This window comes from Myripristis murdjan, chromosome 9 (assembly GCF_902150065.1).
Source record: "Myripristis murdjan chromosome 9, fMyrMur1.1, whole genome shotgun sequence".
Lineage (NCBI taxonomy): Eukaryota > Metazoa > Chordata > Actinopteri > Holocentriformes > Holocentridae > Myripristis > Myripristis murdjan.
Window position 1 is genome coordinate 27,935,722 of NC_043988.1, and position 27,582 is coordinate 27,963,303.

General features: G+C 42.4%; 2 protein-coding genes across 2 annotated transcripts in view; both read left to right on the forward strand.

Moving 5' to 3' along the window:
* hint2 (histidine triad nucleotide binding protein 2) overlaps positions 1-27,582 on the forward strand; it is a 390,237-nt gene that overhangs the window by 240,098 nt on the left and 122,557 nt on the right. The gene's annotated exons all lie outside the window — the stretch shown is intronic.
* Positions 1-27,582, forward strand: part of jak2b (Janus kinase 2b) — a 36,861-nt gene that overhangs the window by 5,709 nt on the left and 3,570 nt on the right. Inside the window, exons 5-22 of the mRNA XM_030059337.1 lie at positions 1,651-1,796; positions 3,520-3,811; positions 5,392-5,511; positions 6,812-6,969; positions 7,872-7,983; positions 9,087-9,273; positions 10,183-10,307; positions 10,747-10,881; positions 12,123-12,210; positions 13,228-13,355; positions 13,784-13,922; positions 14,315-14,466; positions 15,213-15,363; positions 16,769-16,905; positions 18,106-18,295; positions 18,863-18,987; positions 19,860-20,032; positions 22,181-22,298. Coding sequence (XP_029915197.1) covers positions 1,651-1,796; positions 3,520-3,811; positions 5,392-5,511; positions 6,812-6,969; positions 7,872-7,983; positions 9,087-9,273; positions 10,183-10,307; positions 10,747-10,881; positions 12,123-12,210; positions 13,228-13,355; positions 13,784-13,922; positions 14,315-14,466; positions 15,213-15,363; positions 16,769-16,905; positions 18,106-18,295; positions 18,863-18,987; positions 19,860-20,032; positions 22,181-22,298 — 2,676 coding nt within the window. The remainder of the gene's footprint in view (positions 1-1,650; positions 1,797-3,519; positions 3,812-5,391; positions 5,512-6,811; positions 6,970-7,871; positions 7,984-9,086; positions 9,274-10,182; positions 10,308-10,746; positions 10,882-12,122; positions 12,211-13,227; positions 13,356-13,783; positions 13,923-14,314; positions 14,467-15,212; positions 15,364-16,768; positions 16,906-18,105; positions 18,296-18,862; positions 18,988-19,859; positions 20,033-22,180; positions 22,299-27,582) is intronic.

The following is a 27,582-nucleotide window of genomic DNA, read 5'->3' on the forward strand; positions in this document are numbered from 1 at the left end:
TCCTTGAAAATCCTTGAAAGTTCGTGGATTTGAGGAAATTTTGTAAATTAATGGACGGCCTTGAAAGTACTTTTTTTTTTTTTTTTCCAAATTAAAATATAACAAAGTGATCAGTATGCCTCTGTCTGAAGATCAACACTTCACATCCTGGAAAAAAAAACCATCCTGTGATGGAAATCTGCCTCTGTGATGTCAAATTTTGACCAATGTTATGTCCAACCCCATAACATGCTGGTTTTTCAGACCTTGAAAGGTCCTTGATTTTGTTGTCCAATTGAGTTTGGCAACCCTAATTTTGACTGTCAGGGGTTGGCTTGGAGATGAGCTACTGCATCCAACAATTTAATTTCCATTTGAATTAATGCGATCCAAAGCAGAATTGAATAGATCAGATTCCATGTTTGCTCTGCACCAAAAATATCATCTGTCTCACATATGAGAGAAAAAAAAATCAGAGTTGGGGCAGAGTTGTATTATATATTAGTTTATTCATTTATTATTCTTATTTTTTGTAGCTATAGAGCCTTGCATGCCCTGAGTCAGTAGATGATTTAAAAGGACGTTCCAATTTTTATTCATGTTTAAGATGATTTACTACAAGGCATCTTACATTAACACCCCATGTCCCTCTTCCGTTCATTTCGCTACGCAACAAAAATCAACTTGGAGTGTCTTGTACCTTGCTTGACAAAGGTTATCCGTCACAGGGAACATCCTGCTCAGATTTATTTCTGCCACAGTTACTTTATCATTGCACATATTGATTGGAAACTGCTGCAGGTCTTGAGCGTTCACTTGAATGCACCAGCTTTGGAAAACGGTCGGTAGTAAAATAAAGTATGCACGCCCTGTAGTAAATGGGCTAAAACATGCCAAGAATGTAATGATCCATGAAAGTACAGCACACTGAGCTGTGTTAAATCACATCTGATCGAGTGTTCGTCAAGAGTTATCCAGTAGGGATGAATATTTGGCCTTTATATTATAAAAGCCTTGGTACTGAGTGTTGGCATGCTATTTTTAGACCAAATTTGAATTCATTTTGGCAGAGAATGTAGGTGAAGCTAGGTAACTGGCGACTGTAATATGACTAGAGTTAAACCCTCGGTGAACTGAAGGATTATGTGGAATTATGCCCTGGAAATCTGCCTCAGTGACTTGGGGAAAGCCTTAATGGGAGGGGAAAACACCACTGCAGGGTCATTTGAGGCTGCAGCTCTCGGTTGGGTGCCATTAAACATGCTCACATTCAACCCTGACAGATCACTTGTGTTATGCTTTGTTAAGGACATGTTAAATTCTTCTCAGTCTAATCCAGCGCTAAGCTTCTCGCTCTGATGGTGATAGAGATAGTCTGTCATGGCCTGCAAAGGGACCTACATCTCTCAGTTCACTATTTGGACTTAACGTTATATAATACAAAAAAACAAAAAACAAAAACAATGCATTCAGGGTCTTATTTTAAAGGAATGGATATAAATAAATGTTTCTGTTAATGTATGCAAATATTCAAATGCAGTTTTGTACATAGGTAGACAAAAATAAAAACATAAGTGAATACATTGATAAATGTGTGCACAAATGTGTGTGCATTAAGTGTAATCAAGGTGCGATGATTATGACCCGTCGACAACTCCTTTCTCTGTGCAGTGGAGGAGTGATTTTGTAAACGGCTTGGTGAAGATTCCCAGCTCCCATGAAACTAAGGAGGAGTGCCTCGGCATGGCTGTACTAGACATGACGAGGACAGCCAAGGAGAGACAGATGTCACCACTGGACATTTACCACACTATAAGGTACCAGCAAAGAGCAGTGGCCATGTCTCATAATGTTTCCCACTGAAGGAAACTGTAATTGTGAAATTATTTGAAAGAATACATTGGTCTATTTTTAGTATCTAGTCTCTTATTTCATTATTTTATTTCTAGTTAACTGTCCACCTTATTTTAGTGTTTTTACTCAAACTATTTTAACCTGCTAAATTAACTTTTCCCTTGGGTTCCCTTTCTCACACACACACGCACACACACCTGCCTACCTACCTACAGTTCTTAGTCTCACTGCATACACACCGGCCTCCCTGCATGTGTCTCTGCTTTGTTGACTTTCTTCATCAGTAGTGTGTTTTATTAAAAAAAACACAACTCACGTCACAAATCACCTTGGTTTATTTCACCGGTGATTCTGTTTCTGCAACAGAAGGTGCCCCATGTGTGGAGGCGCCTTGTTAATGCCATATCGAAATGATCAAAACCAACATGGTATTCAATGACACTTCCCTTGTCCAATACTCTGTAGTAGTGAGGCATTTAAAGTACCCTAAAAGTACCAAATTTTGATAACCAGCCTGTGCTAATAACATGACTTTGTGTGTCTGTGTGTGGGAAAAGGAAGTGGTGGGTACATGGTGATGGTGACCACGAGGGCGGGGGTGATGTGAAACTGACATAAGGGAAATGCTGAATTGGTCAACTTATCCTTGGGTGGCCATTAATAAACCTGGGTGGGGTGCTCAAGTATAACGGAAAACATCCTCTCACCTCACTCCTGGACCATTGTACACAAAGTGGTGCTGTGTAAATGTTTCTCTGCTTTCTGGATGGCTTACTAACCCCATGTTTGTTGAAGATTAATGTTAACAGCAGTTTAAGACAAAAAAGATTCATTCTTTAAGTGAGTGAGCAAGTTTTATTTATTTATTTATTTTTTTAATTTTGTGTGTTTTGAGTACAGTTCAGTTGAGTACTACCAACAGCAAATTACATTCAGTGGCAAGTTTGTTGAAATGAAAACACAACCAGAAACTTATTTTATTGTTCTCACTACCAATCACTATCGGCATTCTTATATTCAGAATTACATTGCTGTAGGTTAGACACAAAAATCCCATCCTGCACCTCTCATCAGCTCTTGACAAAACAAAAAGAAACTGAATAAGTGCCAGTGGTGTGATTCTTTTAACTTACTTGAGATTCTTTCAGACAGTAGTTAATTCAGGACCAGTGTATTTGAGTCATTGTAAACATGACAGTTTTTGTAGCCCACAGCCCACAGCTACAAATCCACACACACACTGGCAACTGAACAGTTGAACCAACGGATTGAATCATACAGTGTCTGGCATGTGTTGTGCAGCTGTGTGCTTTTTGTGGGTTTCATAATAACAACAATAAATAGTTGATGAGACTTGAGAATTTATGAATGTGTTTATGAATGTGGTTCAACTAAGAACATATTTTTGGAGAGTAGCTAGTCAGCACTGAGGTCTGTGCCAAACGACGTCCTGAAAGCTTGTTTTGTGTGCGCAGCTCGCTGACACGCACAGCCCAACCACGGACATTAATTGATTAGAAATGTTGTGAAGAATTGTTCAAATTAAACCTTGGTTGGTTAAACTACGGGTGATGCTACATTATGGGTGGTTGCTCAGTTATTGGCCCTACAGAAATTTCACATTCACATTCTCAAACAGGTGCTTGATGTTGAAACTCATCCACTGTCTCTCTTGCTTACTTCCAGTTACAAATCCTTCTTGCCAAAGGACATGAGGGCTCAGATCCAGGACTGCAACTTCTTGACACGCAAGCGAATCCGTTTTCGCTTCAAACGCTTCATCCAGCAGTTCAGTCAGTGTCGGGCCACAGCTCGAGACCTCAAGCTCAAGTACCTCATCAGCATGGAGTCCCTGGAAAAGGCTTTCTACACAGAGACCTTCCAGGTCAGGGAACCCGCCGGTGGCCTGCTCACCATCCTGGTGGCAGCAGACAGTGGCATCCAGTGGTGTCGTGACAGGCACAAAGACTCTGAGCAGGTATGTACCAGGAGCACTGTCTTCTGCTACTATTTCATGGCTGTGATATATTTTACATTTGAGACATTTAGGTGACTGGGTTATTTTGATAATCTTAAAATGAGTGCCGCAGTGTACACCGATACAGTCCACGGATCACTAATAAGCCATCAGTAAACAGCTTTGCTAGGGTCAGAGCTATAGAGCTATATTTGTCGATGGCCCAAAGATCACTTTAAAATGATGATAGCAGACACAAGTTCCAAGTAAACAAATGAGAATGTGGCCATGTTGTTCCATTATTTTTATCTGTCAGCACTGATTGATAATTTTTCTTGGAGTGTCTGTGTTACAATGACGCGTCCACCTTGGTTGGATTTGTGTCGCGAGCTATCCATGTTGTTGCTCTCTCACCGGATAGTGATACTATGCCAAAATAATTTAAACACAAAGAGACAGGCAGATGGACACTGTCAAATGACTGGAGCCTAAGAGAAATAAGAGCTCAGGAATAGGGGTGTAACAATACACATATTCATATGGACCCGTACGGTATGAGGCTTTTGGTTCGGCACACGTCACAAACTGAAATAAGGTTGTCATTGCCAATTTTTTTAATGTTCTTTGTGCTACTTATGAATGTATAAAGAGAACGGAGCCACTGCCCCCAACAAGGCAGCCAACACAATGCAACAGGCAGCATGCTGTCTGCCTCTCCCATCCCCAAAGAAAAACACTCCAGAGCAGCTCCAGTGAGGCATGTTGAGAGGCACCCTAAGTTTAACTAGCTCATTCCAATATGGCTAGTAATGCCATTACTGTATCAGAGATAGAACATCCTCCAATAACAAACAGGTCTGGTGTTTGGAGCCACTTTGGTTTCCCTGTGAGTTATGAGGCAATGGCGAGAGAGTGGTGGATACGATATGTCACATCTGCTAGACAAGAGGAGGTTACACCAGTGGGAATACTTCAAACATGACAGCTCATTTACACCGACATCACCCCATTGTGGAACTAGATGAAAACAAGGAGTGAGACACACGCTACAAACTATCACTGCAGCATTTCGGCAGGCGCAGCCATTCCCATCTGATTCAAAAAGGGCAAAAGAAATCACCGCGGTGACTAGTACACCTATAGCCATGGATATGAGAGTCTCTGTTGTGGAAAACGCAGGCTTTCACAACATGCGTAGTGTCATTGAGCCTCGGTATGCTATTCCTTCATGAGCTCATCTTGACCAGACTGTAATTCCTGTTTTGTACCAAAAAAAAAAGGCCAAATCGAGAATGACTTGTGTTAAGCAGCCGCTGTTGGGCTGACTGCACACAGCTGCACATCAAGGGCTCCACAAAACTACCTAACTGTAACAGCACATTACATTACCGCTGAAATCACTGCCATAGTCATCAGCATCATCAAATAGATCATACTTGATGATGTTAGTTTTAATAAGGAGCTGTTATTGTTTTTTGTTTTATATGATGCTCAGAAGATGGGTCAGGTATGGCTCCATCATTGTTCAGACTTAACATATATATATGTATATATATAAGTTTTGATTCATAAGTGTTGTGTTAATAATGATGTTCGGATAGGAGCTGCAGACCTTGTGTGACTTCCCAGATGTTACTGACGTCAGCATCAAACAGGCCAGCAAGGAGGGTGCTGTGGAGAGCCGGGTGGTTACCATCAACAAGCAAGATGGCAAGAATCTGGTAATACTCAGTTGATCCACTGAACCTCTGTTTTCTCTTGTAACCACGCAAGGAAACTGTGTTTTTGTCATACACCATACTGTCTGGCACATTGCAAAATTCACCAGCTTCTTTCACTTTTTCACCAGACAGCTAAATTAATAGGAACTAAATGGTGGTTAGCTAATTTCCAAAGTGAGTGGAAGATTAGAAAAACATTTTGTACCAAACACCTGTGGTGGGGCAACACCTCCCCATATTACCCCCCTGCGACCACACACACAACATTCTCAAACCCAATTCTTCTACGTGCCCATTACAAGGAGGGAAGTACAGAAAGATACCTCACTCAGTTCTCACAGAACTGGAAGTTATGTTAAGTAACAAAACGTTCTCATTATGTGTCCCAAATCCTTGGCTCACCAAGAGCCAACACCACCTTTCCCTGTACCACAGTCAGAACTGAATGAGCCAGTGAAAGTATCACATCCAGGCTGTAAAACCGATTCAGACGAGTGTGACAAGTCTGACAAGTGAGAGCCTTCCCTCTCTGACAAGGGGCCCAAGATGCAAAAAGCTGGATGCCTTTCCTAAACCCCTTATTCCTCTGCACATGGATGTGCAAAACTCTTACAGAACAGAGTGAATTAGGCTGCCTCTCACTCTCCTCTGTAAAAGGCGGTGGGTGAAAAGCAAGCAGCACCCGCATGGGGCAGTTATAAGAAGACTCGCTAACCTCAGGCTCAAAAGCAGGATTTAGATGTAACATCACCTTCCTATAATCAAGTAAAAGTTGCAAGGAGGATGTGTGCACAGGCGACACATGTAATTCACTTATGTGTGTGTCTGACATTATTGTCAGCAGCAGGATACTTTTGAGAGAGAGCAACTTTAGGCCAGCTCACTCCAGGGGCTCGAAAGGCAACCCTGAGAGAGCCTCCAAAACGATTGGCAAGTCACATGACAGAACTTAACATTTACAGACAGGCCGCAGACAATGGGCTTCCTCCACCCTTCACCTCTTTATCAGAGAATGCTGCCATGCAAACAGTGCTCCAAAATCCTTGTCAGCATGGAGCAGTAGTTCAGAGGATTTGGCGTCAGTGATAGTAACGTGCTGAACGAGGTTTGAAAGAGAACTTAGCAAAGATGTAAGAGCATTTGTCTGGTGGCTGGTGGCAAGCAACCATATAGCTTGATTACACAACAGGAGGAATTTCATTTGTTGTTACACACAGATTTTTAGAGAGGGGTGGAAGTCATGTTTATGTATGATAGAATCCAGTTGATGTATATGTTTGTCCTTTGTCTTTCATCTCAGGAGCTGGAGTTCCCGAGTCTGGCCGAAGCTCTGTCCTTTGTTTCCCTCATCGATGGCTACTACCGGCTGACTACAGATGCACATCATTATCTTTGTAAAGAGGTGGCGCCTCCCAGGATAGTCGAGGCCATCACTTCCCATTGCCATGGCCCCATCTCGTGAGTAAAATTAAGAGTAACTGTGCCTGTTTTTATTTCACCAAAAGCAGCAGAGCCTAGTAACAACATGCACAGGTTGTTTAATGTTTGTCATATTTGATGTTAGCCAAGATTCAAAAGCAGTCATGAAGCTTTTTGTTTTTATATTGATGGGGTTAAAGTCAAGACAGGAAATTAACTTTTTTGGCCACCGGCCACAGTGCCTGATATATGAATGCATCAGTAAAGTATAGGTTTGGTATGTATAATGGTATAGCATTTGGTATGTGTAAGAAATTTAATCAAAACTTTGCTATTTAAGGTTTTTGCTTCTTCCTCTTTTAACTCTAAAGGGGGAAAAAGATAATTTTGTAGACTGCTGAGCACAGATGTGATGACGTTGCAGTTACTGATTTTTTTTTTTTTGTCTCTCTCCCAACATGGTGGCATGTTTCTTGTAACCACTGGTAGAAATGCTCCAAAACTGTGTGACAGACCTCTGTGGTTTGCCATCTGGCAAAATCAATTCACTCCAGCACATTAAAACATAATTTGGGAAATGTGGTTCATAAAGTTTACAATACGAATGAATTATGACACACAAAAAACAAAACAAAACAAAAAAAAAAACGCACACACACACTGAATACAGATAACATTAAAACACAATGAAAGCACACAAAATAACAACATATACCATATGGGCAGGCCGGCATTATCTTAATGTCATGAGTGCAAAAGTACCAAATTATACAGGCATAATATGCAGCATCATTAGCATAAAAAATTGCAGCGGAAATTTACCAGCAGGTAATCAGTGTTAATTCCCTACCTTAACTGAGATAGTGCATTTCTCTGCAGAATAACAAGGAAGATGAATATTTGAGATTTAATATGTTTTGTGTTTTGTGTTTTATTTGTAGAATGGAGTTTGCCATCAACAGACTTCAGAAGTCCGGAAACAAGCGGGGCTTGTACATTTTGAGGTGTAGCCCCAAGGACTTCAATAAGTACTTTTTGACGTTCCCTGTTGGGGTACGTAATGCAAACCTGAGGTATTGAGACTATGTGGAGGAAATAAGGTAAAAAATGAAATACAGTGAAATTATGCTCACTTAGGCCAGTTACATGGTCTACACACGGAAAGCTGTGCAAACTGTTTGCCTACATAGTACACGGATGTAGATGGACTCCTGTAGGTCCAGTCTGAGGTTAGGTGAGTTATTTCCGCACAGGGGAAATAAAGGCGATGTTACGCTGGTGAGGGCGATTTAAAAATGGCTACTGTGTAGGAGCGTGTGTTTTACATGATGTTCTGTGTTGCAAAAAAAAAACCCAGTACATATTAATTCTAACACATTCTCTTCAAAATCTGCACACATTTATATTTGTTTACATTTGAACATAGTTCCAGTGTAAGTAGCTGCTCATTACCAGCAATTTTCATTTAGTGTCCCTACCTGAAACATGTGATATTGCAGTAGACATTGAAGTTTCATTACAAATTTTTGGGGTGCACATTTTTGTATTTAAGAATACGCGGAACAGGCTTTACATCGTCCTCTGCATTTGCAAACGTCTGCGTTCCTTGAATACACCATGTAATGACCATGTAATGGGCCTTAGTATTGTACTACTGCTGAAAAAGTACTGCAGTTTAACTGATTTAAGAGGCATTTTTTCTAGAACTTATTTCTTGTGGTTCACATCACATTTACTTTTATCAGCTCACATAAAATTCTCAGTCACATAAAGTCTTGTAAAAGCTCAATCATTTAAGATGACATTTACCAGAAAATCATTATCCACATGACCGCCGTGCTCTGATGGTACTCTTTTTTTCCTGTTTTGCTGTTGGTGTGGAAGAGAAGAGGAAGATGCATGTCAGGAAAATAGATTCTACAGCATTTTTAGGAATTTCTGCTGCTTACACAGGTGTACTATCAGTGGCTGGTTGTGAGATTATTGCATTTTTAAAAGCTTTTTAGTGTAAGTTCACGCTGTTGTTTTAGTCCCAGTTCTCATAGTGTCATTGTGCATGGAGGTGGAGTTGTGTCAGGGCCAGAGTTTTGGTGTTGTGATATCACTCCTGACTGCATGACTGAAGCACTTATCCATTTTCACTGTCCGTCTGCCAGGTGTACGATGCTGTAGAGTACAAACACTGCCAGATAACGAGGTCGGCCAGCGGGGAGTTCAACCTCAGTGGAACCAAAAGGAACTTCAGCAGCCTGCAGGAACTGCTCAGCTGCTACCAGAAGGAAACTGTGCGTTCAGACGGCGTCATTTTCCAGTTCAGCAAGTGCTGCCCGCCCAAATCCAAAGGTAAAACTATAACAGAACCAAGGATTGTCCCAGGTGTGTTTGTGCAAGTTTTGTAGATCTTTGCAGCAGTTGTGTGAAATGTGAGATATCAAAATCGAACAGCTGGGCTTCATGTCAATCAGTATACACAAGAGGCTGCATTTCTGTTTTTTACAATTATTTTCTAGTCTCTGTTGTTGAACAGAGTCAAGGCTTTTAAGAAATTAAGCTGGAGAAAATGCTCAGTTTTGTACAAACCAAGCGGCAGCATCTAATTTATTTTATCCACTAATTGTTTTTTCTCTCTAGTTTTAAATCAGTCTAACAGCAGCTGTGTTTACATGTAGTACAATTCATGTTGCGATCGCAGTATTGTGCAAAATAAATCACAGTATGAATTTATTTTCTTGGCGATATCCTGCTGGCTTAATGGGCAGTTTCCGAAAACGTGTGCTCTGTCTCTGACTCATACATTGCTCATTGCTCAAGTTTCTAAGTTAGTGTGTTTGTGATCACTTAGAACTTATAACACTTGGAAAAAATATTAGTGTTTGTTTTGTAGTTGGTGGTTGGTTAGAAGTTGAGGTGTTGCGATATACTGGTATTGATGATAACTGTGATATTTAAAAAATGAAATATTGATATGTTAAAAACTCTCCACCTGCCTACACTCATATTTTGAATATAATTAATTTGCCAAAAAGCGATAAAACACATGATAAGCGAAGTTAAAGACAAATGTTACAGATATGATGCTAATTAGTATTATTATTATTTTCTAATTTCTAATTTTCCCTAGGTATCATGATGATGTTGCTATTGGGAATTCTTTTGGCCACGATAAGTGTGTAGTGAAAATCAGATATCATGAAAGCTTCAGCCAGAAGTTGGTTTATTTATTTATCGATTTATTTATTTTCTCACCAACAGAAAAATCCTGCCTTCTGGTATGCAGGAGCAACAAGGGCTCTGAAGTGCCTCTGACTCCGTCCTTACATCGACACAACATCAGCCAAATGGTTTTCCACAAGATCAGGAAAGAAGATCTGGAATTTGTAAGCTTTTTCAATATAAGAAATATCCCAAACCTTTCTTTTTTTTAATCCTACAATATTGTACAGGTCTGTGCATTTGATTGATCACAGTCTTGCATGAAGTGTCAGTTCTGAAAAACCGCTGTGGTACCATATTTGTCTAACAACACAGTGCCAGGCTAATATTTTACCTGAAATCCCTAGATTATTTCATGTAATCATTAGCATAATTTAAAAATCCTAATGCTGCTGGCATGCAAAAATAGAGAGAAGTAACTTGGAGTTTCCCCTGTTTTTTTTGGGTCTTTTTTGTCCAGTGTATCATTTTAGAAACTGCACCATCTGGGCGGTTACCAGTATCAAAATTTTGATATGACAACATTAGCACATTATACAGTGATAATGCTTCATCAGTGGAGTTCACTCTGCCAACACAGAATCTGTCGCTGTGCCTTTTCAGAATGAGAGTCTAGGTCAAGGGACGTTTACCAAGATCTTCAAAGGCGTGCGCAAGGAGCCAGGAGACTGCGGGCTCATGCACCAAACAGAGGTGGTCATGAAAGTCCTGGACCAAGCCCACAGGAATTACTCTGAGGTTGGTAAAGTTTGTTTACAGTAAAAGCTTTTGCATGTAATTAAATGACTTTTACTTTTATTCTTCGTCGCGGAGGTATTTGCTCATTGCAGCTGCAGAAAATTGGATTTTAATAAAAACATAATAATCCAAAAATATCAAAGACCTAGAGAGGCTAGAGGGAATTTTTGCCTTGTTGACTATTAACAGATATGTAGTTTTACTGACACTGTAAGCAGGCTGAGAAATGAACAGAAGTTCAGGCTGTGGTTGGTAAATTTTGCAACTTTACCGCACACTCTGGCAAGTAACCAGCTACTTTATAATAGATAATAGATGTATTCAGTGCTTCCAATGCAGTTATAATATTTGGGCAACCAGCCCAGGTGAATTCACACTCTGCCCAGTGAGGTTTTGTTTTTCATTCAGTGTGGGTGTCCTGATTGAATGTCAATGATTTTTTGTCTCTCAGAATGGATGAGCATTCTGTTTGTTTGGTTTTTGCTTTTTTTTTTCTCTCTCTCTCTCTCACAAATCAGCCTGTGACATGAATTTTAGAATCACTCATCAGTAAAAATTAACACAGTTTAAATAAATCAATGTTGTTTGCGTCTAGATTACACAAATAGCTCTGATGATATTTAAAAGAAATAGCTGTATTTCAGTTTTTAGTGTAATTTAGCCAATGAAAACAAGAATGTTGCCATTTGCTGGCGTGGTACACACGCAAAGTCTTTCATTCTCAGTGGAAAATTCATTAGAGTCTATCTTAGTCAGGTGGGAATTTGCTCAGCATCCGCAGTGCAGGAGTTGTCAGAAACAGTGTTTTATCACTGTAATCCTTTTGAGGCAAGACTCTCCATCATCTATGTCAGCTTCCAGGGTTTCAGCAACAACACGGTACAATACAAGTCTGTTTCCACCCAACTGGCTGCGTCATCGTACCACTGATAAAAATCATAAACTCCATGTTTTCCCAAAGGAATTTTCAACAAGTGTATTTTTGTTAGGGCTTTTTTATGTAACTCAAGTTTATAAATAGCTGAAATAATTCTTATGCATTATCCATCCTTGTCAAAAGTCAATTTGCCCATTCTGCTTAATTTAGGGTTTGACAGCCTGTTCCCATTCTTACTGTATTGCCTTTTGGAATGAAACCTATTTTCATGAGAGGTTCATTCAGCGCAGCTTGTATAGCTTCTGTTTTCTGTTTTGGGCATGAAATAATTTTCTCCATCCATCTCCTTTCTCCTTCTCTACAGTCTTTCTTTGAAGCAGCCAGCATGATGAGCCAGTTGTCCCATAAGCACCTGGTCCTTAACTATGGCGTTTGTGTCTGCGGGGAAGAGAGTAAGTGAGCCTTAAAGACACACAAACACTGCCCAAAACACTTTATGTCATTATGGTGATAAGTGTAAAAAAGAATGCTAAGAGCAAGTCCTGCAAGCCAGCCAGACACAGACCCACTTACACACCACAGACTCAGGTTGACTGGCAGTGTAAGCTTACGTCATCACTGGGAGAGGTTGCCATGCTAGCTGTTCGGTCGTGCACACACACACATAGACTCCTGGCACCATGTTTTATAAGCTTATGTCATTATGGTATCAGAAGTCCTCAGATAATCTTGACCAGCCTCTACCACCCTGAGGCTCAGAGCGGTGATTAAACCATGGGCAGTGGTGGGCTATTCTTAGGAGGGTTGTAATACCCAGCTCAAGAGGCTCTTTTAGCTAACGTGCTCGGCCATCACCTAACAAGACCCGCCCTCCTGCTTTAGTACATTTGCCCCCAAGGCCCCTGTCAAGGATTTACAAGGATTGTCTGACTTGCTCAAACTTCTGCCCAGTGAGGAAATATTGACGTGTTTCTTGAAGGAAAAGTCCACCCTGGAAGAATTTGATGGAGTGGGTCACCTAAAATAGAAAGAAGACTTATCCCAGGTGTAGTTTATACAGCCAGATAGTTTCTGTGTTATTTGGTGAGGGTTCCACTCTACAGTGATCTTCCCTGTCTCCCTGCATCACAGTACAGTGGGGCTGGGTGGGTATTGCCCGTCAAAAATTTACATGTGATTTTTCATTTGGGACTATATTGATCGAGGAACACCAGCAAACTGTATCTGTCTGCCCCCAACCAATATAAATTAGAGCCAGGATGAAGGAAAGCACTATTTGCATGAGACCAGGCAGGTTGATGGAATGCAGTTACACCAAAAAATACATTCAAACACATTGTGATCAATCGCTGTTTAAGTGTTCAGCAAGTGTACCTGTGAACGATTCTGACCCCCCAACTTTAGAAGTCACTCTGGATAAGACAACTGACTGAATTCCTATTGATGTATGTGCTTACGTTATGTTGCAGACATAATGGTGCAGGAGTATGTGAAGTTTGGTTCACTGGACACCTACCTGAAGAAGAACAAGAACTCTGTAAACATCCTGTGGAAGCTGGAGGTGGCGAAGCAGCTGGCCTGGGCCATGCACTTCCTGGTATGAGTTCCTGCCTTACTGACCAGCTGTTCACAGAGTATTGGCAACTATAAGTTAGTTTGGTGTTGACAGCGGCAGCTCTTACAGGTGCTGGCAAAGTGCAAGAAAACGGTGTCGGTTTGCCACATGCTTTAACATTCACTTACTACCTTTTTTAAGTTATTTTTATAATGCACATAAAGACATCTTGTAAACTTCAGCATTTTCTTGCCATGTTTTTAAAATGTTTTCTGTTTCATCAATGAATCAAAGTTGTAACAGAAATGTATACAGTGATCCTGCAAACAATAAGCAAACCTGTTGGGTTTCATCTCTGCTAGTTGCGCCTGTAGGATCCTTGTGCACATCTCTGCACATAAATGCATTACAGATTGTGTTCCCCATGCTGGAAGGTAACTGACTGACCTCCTCCTTTTCTGAATCTGCAGGAGGAGAAGAGCCTCGCCCATGGGAACGTCTGTGCCAAAAACATTCTCCTGATCAGGGAAGAGGATCGACGGACGGGGAACCCACCTTTCATCAAACTCAGTGACCCTGGCATCAGCATCACCGTCTTGCCCAAAGACAGTGAGTTGCTATTCTTCTTCTGTGCATTATGACTGGAGCAGTACCCCTAGTTCGTCAGAAGGGGGCAGTAGTTGACCATCCAACAAAGATGTAGATTTACTGAAGTGTGATCTTGACACTGACCTGCTTTTTATTAGGTTGGTGTTACAGAGCATAATAGAGTCGCAGTGAATTATAGGAAACTGGCACTCCATGTGAAATAAATATAGTTGTGTTTCTTATACAAGATGTTTCCATTTTATTGCTAAATACAAAAAGCAAGGCATAATTCAGGAAACATTTTTTGTCACCACTGACATTGTACACATTCTGAGAATCCAAATTTTGTCTTAAAAGTATTATTATTAAACACTCCATTTGCAGTGGGTTGACTTGTTGTGTTTTGTGATCAGTCCTGATTGAGCGGATTCCCTGGGTGCCCCCCGAGTGTATTGAGGATCCTGCCAACCTGAGCCTGGCTGGAGACAAGTGGAGCTTTGGCACCACACTGTGGGAGATCTGCAGCGGGGGAGAGAAACCATTAGCAACGCTGGACAACTCTAAGGTAAGGGAGCCAAGAGGTTTCAGAGGCGGGTTTGGAGCCGGTAGGTCGCTGGTTCTAATCTCTAAACCAGCGGTTGTTGCTCAGCGGTGAACATAATGGTATGACTCATGTATGCTGAATCACGTTGAAGTCAAATACCAAATTGTTCATCCCATAGAGTTATTACGTGTGATGTCAAACAAAACTAAAATTTTCAGATAATATTCCTCAAGCTCTTTGATGTCTTTTTTTTTTTTTAATTTCTAGCCCTTAAATAAAAATGTGTGTGTTATCATCAGTTTAGCCAGCATCATTGTATGTCACGGTAACCCAGATCACAAAATCATTACAATATAATTGTAAAGATGAAAGATGATCAATGATAATATTGAGATATCACCCAGATCATTAACCGTTATGTGTTACAGTCCTAATGCAATTCCTAAAGCTGACATTTACCATTTGGGCAGTTAACTGATGCTTTTCTCCCAAACAATTAAAAACTGTTAAATAAGCTTAGCAGGTGTTATGTGTCAAATGCCAAAGGCAAAATCCCTGTTCTGACATAAATTATATATATATATATATATATATATATATATTTTTTTTTTTTTTTTTTCTGGTGTGACTGAAGTGCAGCATGCTTTAAAGCCTGTGTAGAGCAGTTTTCTGCCCTGTTTGATTTAGCGTTGATTCGATCTTGGAAATAAAATAATGACACTGTTATCATCCACACATGACTTAGATCACTTTTCGCCATGTTACAGAAAAGTCTGTTTTATGAGGACCGCCACCAGCTCCCTGCGCCAAAGTGGACTGAACTCGCCAACCTGATCACCAGCTGCATGGACTACGAGCCGACATTCAGGCCCACATTTCGCGCTGTCATCCGTGACCTCCACAGCCTCTTCACACCCGGTTAGTCTGTTCCCCTCACCCAGCCGGCCAGACAGCCACTGTTGGAGTTACACAAGAGGTGGGGGGGAATCTAGGTCACACCAGGGTGGAATCTCAAATGTCTGCACAGCCCTAATCATCATGGTGTCCGTCATCATAAACATGTCAGTAAGGAAGAGTCCAGGCTCCTTTTCTGAGCTTTCGGTCAGCTGATTTTGAAAATGGGGGTGAGGAAAGTGGGGCTGAGCAAAGGAGGGACAGTATTTGTGACATCTTCATGCTGTTTGAAGTATGTTTCTGTCACGGTTCCCCTGGTCATGGAATTTTTGAAAATCTATATTCCAGTTAAAAAAATTCAGGGAATTTACTAAATTCTTGGGACAGATCATGGAATATGGCTGAACATTGTGTCAGCTTCATTTAAAAAAAAAAAAAAAAAAAATCAGTCACTAGTTGTTCATAAATTATTGTTGTTACAGACCCCATGAAATCACCTCACGTGACCGCTACTCCCTGTAAAACAGAGTATCTTAAATCCTGGCATCATCCTACACTAGTGGGTGTAAATTAAAATTGTGAATGATCCTACCCAAACATCCTGTTTCAGCAGGAAATACATCCAATCAAGAAAGAAAGAGTCCATTTCATGGGGTCTTTAATAAACATTAAAGAGCCCTCTGAATCTGAAGTTCATTTATAATGTTTGTCAGGGGAGAAAAAACGTCCATTATCCATATATAGGTCATCGAATTTCAGTATTTTAGTCATTGAAAAGTCTGTGAATTTGGCATTTTTACAAAGTGGGAACCCTGTTCTGCCCGTAAGTGGCTATGCTGGAGAGAGAAAGGGAGAGAGAGAGAGAGAGAGAGAGAGAGAGAGAGAGAGAGAGAGAGAGAGAGAGAGAGAAAGGCCTGCCAAATAACTATCACAAATGCTTTACAGTCCTATTCATGACTACTTTAAAAATATATTTATGTCTTCAAACTAAACAGTGCTATGAAGAAGAGTTGCTATATCAAGTAATACAGATAAACAAATCATCCTCTTTAGTCGGAACTGTGACCCGGTTATTAAGGAATGTACAGGGTAGAGACAGCCATCTATAACCAAAACCTGACATAGGAAATGAGGGAGGAAGCAGCATCTGAATCCAATGGCAGCAACAGTTATTAGATACAGTACATGTTAAAACAGAGGGAGAGACAGATGGAGAGAGGCTGCAGTATAGCTTGACATTTAAATGGTTCTACTTTTAGGTTTTTACGACCAGTGGCAGAATGACTCGAGGGGACCTATTCAGCTTGTCCCAAAATGTTTTCACAACCAAAGAAGTTACTTTCAATCCATGAGTAGACTGGTGTTGTTTCAGTTCATTAATCTCTGAGCTGTAAGAGTGACTCTTGGGTGCTGTTCTTTGTGTCCACAGACTACGAGTTGATCGTGGACAGTGACATTCTGCCAAACAGGACGGTGGGCTCCGGCTGGGTGACGGGGGGCTTCGAGAGCCAAGAGCCGGCCCAGTTTGAAGAGAGGCACCTCATCTTCTTACAGCAGCTGGGCAAGGTAGCAGACCAGTTGGAAAATTTACAAGTGTTCAAGTAGCCAAATGAGTTGTAGGAAAGCTCTTCAACTGCATAATGTGGTGATTTTTGCAACCACTGTCCCTGTAATGATGAATGACTCAGTTCTCAAAAGATTATAACATAGAAATGCCTCGGGAGTTCAGGATCACTCTTTTATCCTGTTTTGATTTGTGAAAATTTTCATGTAAAAGTGGTCATTGTCAGATCTCTCACGTTAATCAGACTTGCACGCAGTTCCCTTTGTATTTGTCATTTAGATAATTCAGTTCAAAGTTTTTGTCTTTCAAATGTTTCCATTATTTTGTCCATACCCAATAAGTATGTTTGCCATTTGGTGGGTGCCTTCATCTCAGTCTCTTATGGTTCCTGGCAGGGTAAAAGCTGGTTTATTCTTCATGTTAAAACACATGTGAAGGAGTGTGCACAGTCAAAATGACATAACTGTGGCCAAAACCTCTAGGTGTGTCGTGGTCACACGCAGGAGGTTGTGAACTGCTTGAATTTTGAAACAACGTGGGTGGAACGCCATCCATTCTAAAAAAGAGGAACCAGAACTAAAGGCTATGTTCCCACTGGTCTTGAAATCCTCAGAAGCTGATTGATTTTGAAAATAAGGCATTCAAAGTTTAGGAAAATGAATGGTGTGGCATTCAAAGCTCTGAAATATAACATTAGTCTAGGTGTTGCTTTCCCATCCTGAGGAGAGCTGAAGGTGTAAATGAATGATTTTAACACAAATCCAGTTCTGACCAATGCTATGTCCAATCCCAAAACATGCCATTTCAGAGTGATTTTCACCAAATATGACCTTGAAAGTCATTGAAATGTTCTTGAATTTGTTGTGCAACTTAGATTAAAGTCCTAGAGTTTTCAGGCAGAGAGAAACACCAAGGCACCTCTGCAGCTGCCACATATCAAGTATAAACTAGATTTTATTTACATGCACACAGAGAATTGTGGGGTCCATTAACTTTGATCTTTTTTTATGATGAGCCTTGTGTTTATAACATATTACAAACAATCAGTTTAGATGCTGAATGATTCCATTTCCCTGGTGTCTCATATCTTGAATTACATATATTTGTTGTACTAGTCAGCTCGCTAGCCATTTCTTGGAGGTTTACTCACTCATTCCTCTGACATGGAAACTTTAAACATTCCCGTCTGTGCCGTCCATCAGGGAAACTTTGGCAGTGTGGAGATGTGCCGGTACGACCCGCTGCAGGACAACACAGGGGAAGTTGTGGCTGTGAAGAAGCTACAGCACAGCACTGCGGAGCACATACGGGACTTTGAGCGAGAGATCGAGATCCTCAAGTCTCTCCAGCACGAGAACATCGTCAAGTACAAAGGCGTGTGCTACAGTGCAGGTATTGTTGTCACCCTAATGCTGTATCACTGTCTCATTTAACAAACAATGACAGAGAACTATTTTTATCCCCCGACCAGTGTTGTATATCGTTGTGCTTAATTTCCTGCCGTGAGTTTGCATAAAATTTACATGTACAACTGATACTCCTGAACTTATTTGCACAGAGAACAAGACTGCCCCAGGTCACGTTTGTATGTCTTTGTCAGTTCACTGATGTCATGCAAGGTCAGGGGAAGTTGCTTGACAACATACTTTGTCCTAACCTTAACCCAGGAAACACTTGATTGAAAAAGACAAGCAAAACAAAATTGACTTATCTAATCTTTTTCGGATAGTGTTTATTTTGTGTGTGTGTGTGTGTGTGTGTGTGTTTCCTTGATATTATTTTTGGAGACAAAACCATGATTCTTGGGCTTGTGTCGGTTGCATCATCAAACTTTTGTTGTAATTTTGTTTGGTTGTAATGACAGGCCATGATTTTGTGTCACGTGATCAATGAGTTCAAGGTGTCCGCATCCACCGAGTCCAGAGGGAAGCTCACTTGTTTGTTTTTGTTTTGTCTCAGGACGGCATAATCTGCGGCTCATCATGGAGTATCTGCCCTTTGGAAGTCTGCGCGATTATCTCATGAAAAACAAGGAGAGGATCGACCACAAGAAGCTCGTGCATTACACCTCTCAGATTTGCAAGGTACTGCAGTCTGTCTGCTTATTTGAAAGGACACTGTCAAATTTTGTTGGAGTTTGTTATGAGACAAGAGTGTCCTTTTCCTCACATTAGAAAACCCTCCCTGATGTCATAATAAAATTTCATCAACCTGGCTGAGTATTTTCTTCTAGATGCACTCTATTAAACCTACTGGTGAGAGGTTTTATTTGTTTAAAAAAAAAAAGCACAGAGTGATCCATGTGCAGTGTTTCAATCCATTTTTGATGGTAATTTATTTTTATAACTGTACTGTTCTCTGCATAGCTTAATACTTATTTGTTGATAAGGTGAAGGGGTTGTTTGTAGGAATGATGGTGAGGCAATATGAATGAGGTGCCTCCATGTACTGTTGGCAGCACTAAACAAAAAAAATCAAGTTTCATGGATTGTGTAAAAGTTAGCAAATAATAATATGATTGATAAAAAATGTTGTACATTCATGGGATTAAGATTGGGATAAAAACAAAGATTGCTAGCTAGCTCCTTTGTTTGCATACCAACCAAAAAGTGCAGCTAGTAGTGCTTTATGAGAGTTAAGAGCACAGAGGAAGTGTGTGTGTTTGACCTGTCTTTTTGCTTGCTTGCAGCTACCTGTTGCATAACCATTCACAGAGAACCATTTGACCTTTTTATTTTATTTTCACATCTACTCATGGGACGTTTTCTGAGTTCACATACTTATTTTTTTTTAACCTCCCCATGGCTCCTTGCTTCACATTCCTGCCTTTCACACACATTCACTCCAGGATGGCATAACCACAGCCCTCTGCTGTTTAGACTCACTGAACAAAACCAATGGAGCAACATGTTTGTTTTTAGGAAAAATAATATCTTTATTTTCCGTGTTTGCACAGGGGATGGAGTACCTGTCAGATAAGCGATATATCCACAGAGATCTGGCAACGCGAAATATCCTGGTGGAGAGTGAACTGAGGGTGAAGATCGGGGACTTTGGCCTCACCAAAGTTCTGCCTCAGGACAAGGAGTACTACATGGTCAAAGAGCCAGGAGAGAGCCCCATATTCTGGTGAGACGCCCCGCTATTGTGCCATTACTGAGTCACAGAGTTAAATACATGGCAGTGCAGAGTCATATCTCCTTTATTGACTTGTTCACATCCCTGTGCTTTCCTGTAAAGTCCCCTTTTCTTTGTGCAGTATCCCTCTTCAAGGCCAGGTCCTCCATTTGGTAGTATTTCATGTCACTTTTGGTATTTTTCATCATTCATGAATCTTTGTATTACCATAAAGAATTTAAAAAGAGCCTTAGAAGAGCTGTTTCTGAGTAAATTATGCTCCAGATATTTTCAAATGATGCCATCTTCACTTTCTGACTGGGCTTTTTTATTGTTAGCATGCAACAGCGGGAGATTTACATCCAAGGGGAAACACCACAAGTGGTTGATTTCGGAGAGGTGTGATAAACGATCTGAAAATAATGTCAGCTTCAACTTTGTAAACAAAATGAATAATTTTTCTGTTATTTTTAGGGATACATGACAATATCAGCCTAACATTGACATCGGCCGACATCACCTTTAGAAATGAAATATCGGTATCAGACCGAAATGGCGATTTCTGCCGATACGCCATGCTGATATATGAAATGGGTCAAATCTGCCCTGGTTGTGGCTGTTGCCAGGGTTTTCTCAGGGAGATGAATCTTACAGTTTTGTTTGAAAGAAAATGTTATATAAAAATAAATAAGGCATGTTTTACATAACCTAAGTTGAAGTAGCTTTCTTATCTTGCCCAGTAGAATGTGAACATTTTGAAAAGTATTGTATTTTATGTCTGCGTCTGCCAATGGGCCTTCACAAGAGCAGGCATGATAAAATGTTAATTCCACCGCAGCAGAGACTTGATGTTCTGTGTAGTTAAGTGGAAAAAAAATACGCATATATCTGTATTGGCAGTCACTGTGGGCAGTTAGTGCAGCACCTACCCATAACTTACAGGGGTGTTAATGTAGCATGCATAAAAGTGTCTTCTGATCCACTAACCCGTGCTCACAATCAAAATGGGGTGAACACCTGGCAGATGATTTGAAGTGTATTATACCCATTTCATATGTATGTTATTTGAGGACGGGCAGTGTGAGCATATATAAAAAAAAAAAAAGGAACAAATTACTCACATCACTCAGATCGCTGACCTAATTCTATTCAACCAAAATGCCGCACCCAGCGTGTCCTCCCTTCACCCCGAGGAGGCCCAGGCCGCTGTGTCATCTGTTCACACACCAGAGGCAGAGAGACAATACAGTACTGAGAGAATAATACATCAATTAAAAAAGTACCTTATATTTAGCGATTGCTCTTTAAAATGCAGATAATGGCAGTAAAGAAATGATAAATTACCAAGTCATATTATATCATCACTGCTTGATGACATAAAAAAAAAAGAGGACAGGAACCTCAGAAAAGTGGGGTAATTAACACAATTTCTCATAATCCTCCATCTCCAGGCATGTGGCTCGGCTAGAGTGGGAAATCAGTCTGCCGTCTCCCTTGTTAATATGACATATGTGTTTTTTTACCCTGTAGATATGCACACACTCTACTTCCTTTGTGCTAAACCATAGAAAGCTGTAATTAGTACGGTTTTGCACGCAGTCGTGATCACACACACCTCACAACTGTTTTCAGCAATGATCCTGTGAAGATCTGGAACTGCCTTTTGTTTGTCTCCAGTGTACAAACAACTAACCATGAAGGGTGTGAAGTGTGTCATAAGTCATTTTTACATATAGTTTTCTATTTCTAATAGCCCAGTTGAGCTTATGTTTAATACTTTACTGTTTTTGCAGTCCGTTGTTTGGCTGTGAAATGTTACAGCCAAGTGCTTCTAGTGCACCTCCTCCCAAAGGTTTTTGTTGTCAGATTATAGTATCGCTTTCAGAGCAGGGTTCAAATCAGGGTCCAGGGACTTAATCAGGAAACCGTATCCTAGCTTGTGGAAATTAGGCCAGCGCCTGTGAAATCGTTACAGGCGGAAAGGGTTATCAGTTAACCCTTTCCCACTGTCAGTTTTGGTGTGATTTCACAGTGATATCATTCTGGAATCAAACATTTGATACCTGGTTTGGATATTTTTGGTTTTGTGCTGACACCACCGCACCTCCTCCAGAAATGTTAAAAAATGTAAGGCGGTGTGTTTTTGTTGTTTTTGTGCAGGTACGCCCCCGAGTCCCTGATGGAGAGCAAATTCTCGGTGGCGTCAGACGTTTGGAGCTTTGGAGTCGTGCTGTATGAACTTTTCACCCACAGCGACAAGAACTGCAGCCCTCCTGCTGTGAGTGACAGTATTCACACACACACACACACACACACACACAGGCATGCTGTTTCACTCTGCTCACAAGTAAATTCTTGTTCTCTGCACTCCAGACCCAGACTTGTAGAGGTCAGTGAACAGTCAAAACGTTTTACTAAACAAAAGTTTTGTGTATTCAGTGGATGCCTGGTGTCTTTCTATTGATTTCACCAAATAAGGGCTGTGTAAAAAGGACAGTTGAGTTTTGCAATTATTGTTTTATCTCAATTCTTCAGCCCGTTATCTGTATTGTTCATGCACTTCATTTTTACTTGATAGTATCACATCTGCATTTTGCTATCATGTCAAGTGCACACAGTTCTGTTATGCAGACAATTGTATTTTTACGCTGTGGTTGTACATTTTCAGTCAAGTCTGTAGAGTATTGCAATATGCTGTATGTTATTGCAAGTCATATCGTGACCCAGGTATCATGATATGTATTGTATTGTCAGGTTCTTGCCAGTGTTCAACCCCACAAAAAATGCTTCAGCGCTTAATCAATCTCCAGTAACTCTCGGTAAATCAATAACTCACTCATTCTCACTGTTCTCTTCATTTTGATTGAGAATAAAGAAGGACGGAGTGGTGTTAATCATCAGTAGTGAACAATGTTTATGGCTGAGAGTTAAGGTGTTTACAGTGTAAACATTTTCCATCCCGAGCTGGGGCAGATCCCACAAGCACTTACAGATCGCATGGTTGTATTTCTTTCTTTTTTTTAATACCACTTGCTGATTTCTGTCTTGCTAATGTTTGCTATTTTGTTACTTTAATCACACACTTGGTGCTGTGGCTTTTAAGTCAGGGGCGTTTCCTTACAGGCACAACAAAGTTGACCCGACTTGCTCTCTGCTCCTCACCTGATGAGCCAATTAACATTCACCACAGGGCTATGAATGTTTGGCAGGAAGCTGTCAGCTCTGCTTCAGCAGGGAAATTTAATGTGAGGATTTCCAGTTCCTCAAAAAACTGGGAAATGTACGTAAAGTCTGACATTTAAAAAAAATTGTTGTGTGGGGAAAAAAATGCTCAGTCCATAATTGGGTCAAAACAGAAAATCACATATGGTGATGATAACGTTGCTGCCCTTTATAAATCGCATAAATCACCAACCATATTCTTCAGATTCAGGAATGAACCGGCCTTGCCAAGTGCTGGCCGGTTCATTTTACCATCAGAGAAGCGATGCATGTTTGTGTTTCAGTGCACAAAAGAATCAGAATCAGAATGCCCTTTATTGTCATTTTACAATAGTAGAATGAAATTGCAGCAACTCCAATTTCAGTGCAGAACAATATAACACAACAGTACAAAATATAAAATATATAAAAATATACAAAGTACCAGATTCACAGAATCATAACAGTATAAAAATAAAGTGCGTAGTAGTGAGGAGGAATGTACAGTGTAATGTATTGCACACAGGATATAGACTGGATATATACTGTACTGGTTACAGAGTGTTATTGAGGGAGATGATGGCTCTGGGGAAGAAACTGTTTTTTAGTCTGTCCGTGCCCTGATGCATCTGTATCGCCTCCCAGAAGGTAGCAGCTCAAACATCTGGGAGGCGGGGTGAGAAGAGTCCTGGATGATGCTGAGAGCTCTGCTGACGCACCGGGAGTTGTAGAGGTCCATCAGGGAGGGGAGAGGGCAGCCGATAATCCTCTGTGCTGCTTTGACTGTCCTGTGTAGCCTCTCCCTGTCTGCAGCAGTGCAGCTCCCGTACCAGGTGGTCAGGCAGTACGTCAGCAGGCTCTCAATGGAGGAGCGGTAGAAGGCCAGCAGCAGTTTCCGGGCCACGTTGTTCTTTCTGAGGACTCTCAGGAAGTGTAAGCGTTGCTGAGCCTTTTTGATGATGGCTGAGGTGTTTGTAGTCCAGGTCAAATCACCGGAGATCTGGACTCCCAGGAACCTGAAGTCATGGACCCTCTCCACGCCCTCGCCGTTGATGTAGAGGGGGAGGTGATCACTTTTCGTCCTTCTGAAGTCCACGATGATCTCTTTTGTCTTCCTGGTGTTCAGAGCCAGGTTATTTTCTGAGCACCAGGTTGTGAGTCTCTGGACCTCCTCTCTGTAGGCTGCCTCGTCTCCGTTTGAGATCAGCCCGACCACTGTGGTGTCGTCCGCGAATTTGATGATCATGTTGTCCCTGTGGGCCGGACTGCAGTCGTAGGTGTAGAGACAGTACAGGAGGGGGCTCAGAACACAGCCCTGTGGTGAGCCGATGCTCAGAGTGCGTGTGGAGGAGAGGTGGGGGCCGAGTCTCACATTCTGGGGCCTGTTGGTCAAAAAGTCCATAATCCAGCTGCACGTGAGAGGGGGGAGGCCGAGTGTGTCCAGCTTTGTGATCAGAATGTCTGGGATGATGTTATTGAAGGCCGAGCTGTAGTCGACGAAGAGCAATCTGGCATAGCTCTGCTGCTGTTCCAGGTGGCTCAACACAGCATGCAGAGTTATGGTGATGGCGTCCTCTGTAGATCTGTTCGCCCGGTAGGCAAACTGGTGGGGGTCAAGTGTGGGGGGGAGATAGTCCTTGATGTGCCGGAGAACCAGTCTCTCAAAACACTTCATTATTACTGGGGTGAGGGCAACGGGGCGGTAATCATTGAGGCTGGTTGTGGGTGATTTCTTGGGGATGGGGATTATTGTGGCTGATACAATGGTGGGCGCAAGCTCTGAGCACCTTGCCAGGTACTCCATCTGGGCCAGGAGCTTTCCTGGGGTTCACTGCCTGGAGCACACGTCTCACCTCCTGCTCCTCAAGGATGAGTGGGGGGGTGCTGGGGTCTGATGTGGGTGAGGGTGGGGGGGTGCTGGAAACTGATGTGGGTGGGGGTGGGGCTGGAGCAGGTGAGTGTTGCCTAGGTGGTGTAAAGCAGGCAAAGAAGCAGTTCAGCTCCTCTGCCAGAGACTCACTCAGGTCTGCCGTCACATCACAGCCTCTGTAGTTGGTGATGCTCTTGATGCCCTGCCACACTTTCTGTGGTCTGTTGCTGGCGAGGTGGGACTCCATCTTCTCCTTGTAGTCCACTTTGGCTTTTTTAATTCCTTTCCTTGAATTGAATTGAATTGAATTGAATTGAATTGAATTCCTCAGGTCAGCTCGGGCTGAGCTGTAGAGGGCTCTGTCGCCTGACCTGAAGGCAGAGTCGCGGGCCTTGAGGAGTGAGCGGACCTGGTTGGTCATCCAGGGTTTCTGGTTTGGGAAAACCCGGATGGTTTTGTCCACAGAAACAGTTCCCATGCAGAACTTGATGTAATCCAGAACTGTCCCTGTGAACGTTTCCAGGTCCTGGTGTTCAAAGAGGTCCCAGTCTGTGTATTGGAGGCAGTCCTGGAGTTTACTGAGTGCATTTCCAGGCCAAGTTGTTACAGTCTTTGTGGTGGGCCTGGATCTGCGTCTGAGAGGGGTGTATGCAGGGATTAACAGCAGGGATAGATGGTCTGATTGTCCGAGGTGGGGGAGGGGCATAGCTCTGTATCCGTGCTTGATGTTGGAGTACACGTGATCTAGAGTCATTTCTCCTCTTGTTGGGCATTAAACATGCTGGTGGAACTTCGGGAGTACAGTCTTAGGGCCCACTCACATTGGCAAGTTTGAGCCCGTATCGTGCTAAAGCCAAAATCCCCCCATCCCCAGTCCCCGGCTGGCCTGCACTCACATTACCTTTTTCCCAAATGCGCCCAAGCACGATTGCCCCCGGTGTGCACGTCATCACGTTGAAATACGACAACAGGCATGGCCCAACGTCATTATAAATCAATATAGTTCAAATACATTCATCATGTCTTCCTTTTAACTAAGAAACGTTTTTGGTCCTTTTAATCAGACATGAGATGTTTATTTACCTTGACAGTTTCGGAGGTAACTTCCTCCTTCAGAAAGGTCCAACTGACAGCCGGAGCGGCACCTGTCAGATCCGGCAGACCGGGTGACCGGGTGACCGCACACCGCGCGGTGCCGCGGCCAGTGCCGGCCGGTGCCGACGCGGCCAGCACCAGGTCTGCCGGATCTCCGCACACAGACTGCTGTACTTTCATTATAAACCGACTTTTGTTTATACGCGGTTGCAGCAGCACAACAGACAGTGGCACAGACAACATGGTTGATTATTGATTGCGCAATGCGGCCATTCGCCGGTAATCGCGCTGCGCACATTAAACAATTTTGCAGAGGCAGGAGGAAAGTTGCATGATTTATGTCCGCGCACTGCGTGCGTGACCGTGCATGTGCTCGTGTATGCGCCCGTACCGCGCTGAAGCACACCCCCTCCAACCGTGCCAGAGCGGGGGAAGTGTACTGTATTCAAGCACGATACGGAGCGATCACACTGGTCAAAGAATCCGGATTTTAGGGGCAATCGTGCTTGGGCGCGGATCAAACTTGCCAGTGTGAGTGGCCTCTTAAGATTGGTCCTATTAAAGTCCCCGGCTATGATGTGAACACCCTCAGGGTGAGCCCGTTGTTGTATATTGATGGCGTTCAGCAGGAGAGAGAGAGCCGTGCTCGCGTTAGCGTCTGGGGGGATGTAAACAGCGGTGATGGTCACCACTGTGATCTCTCTCGGGAGAAAATAAGGCCGGCATCTCACGGACATGTACTCAATATCAGGGCAGCAGTGCTTCGCTATAACACTGCTGTTGTTGCACCAGTTCTCATGCACGTAAATACAGAATCCCCCACCTCTCTTTTTCCCTGAGTCCACAGTCTGGTCCCAGCGGTGTAGGTAGCGTCCGGCTAGCTGCACGCTAGCATCGGGGATCCTCGGGTTTAGCCAGGTTTCCGTGATAATGAGGGCACAACAATCCCGAATGTAGCGATTGCCTACGAGCTGTAGTTCTAGGTCTTCCATCTTGTAGGTGAGAGACCTGGCGTTGGTGAGATACAGGCTCGGGAGGGGTGGCTTGTGCGGTTGTAGCTTTAGCTTTAGCCGGAGGCCAGATCTGCGGCCTCGCTTCTGCTTCCTCTCCCTCCTCCGCCTGCGCCGCTTCCCTGACCCGACAACAATCGGGTCAGGGAATTATGGCCTCTAAGTCGTTCACAGCATAACCAACGCTCCGTCTGTTCACACTGGGCCCCTCCTGCACAGTACAGTGTGCACAGTGCATGAAGCTGAAATGAAGCCCACTCTTGTTTTATTTTGCTTTTGAATGACTGGCTTTTTTCTGCGTTTCTCATGTCTCGTTCAACAGTTGTGACCTCATTTGCCCTGTGCTGCCGCTGTGGTACTCCTAAAGGTTAGCCGAGGACCGCGGT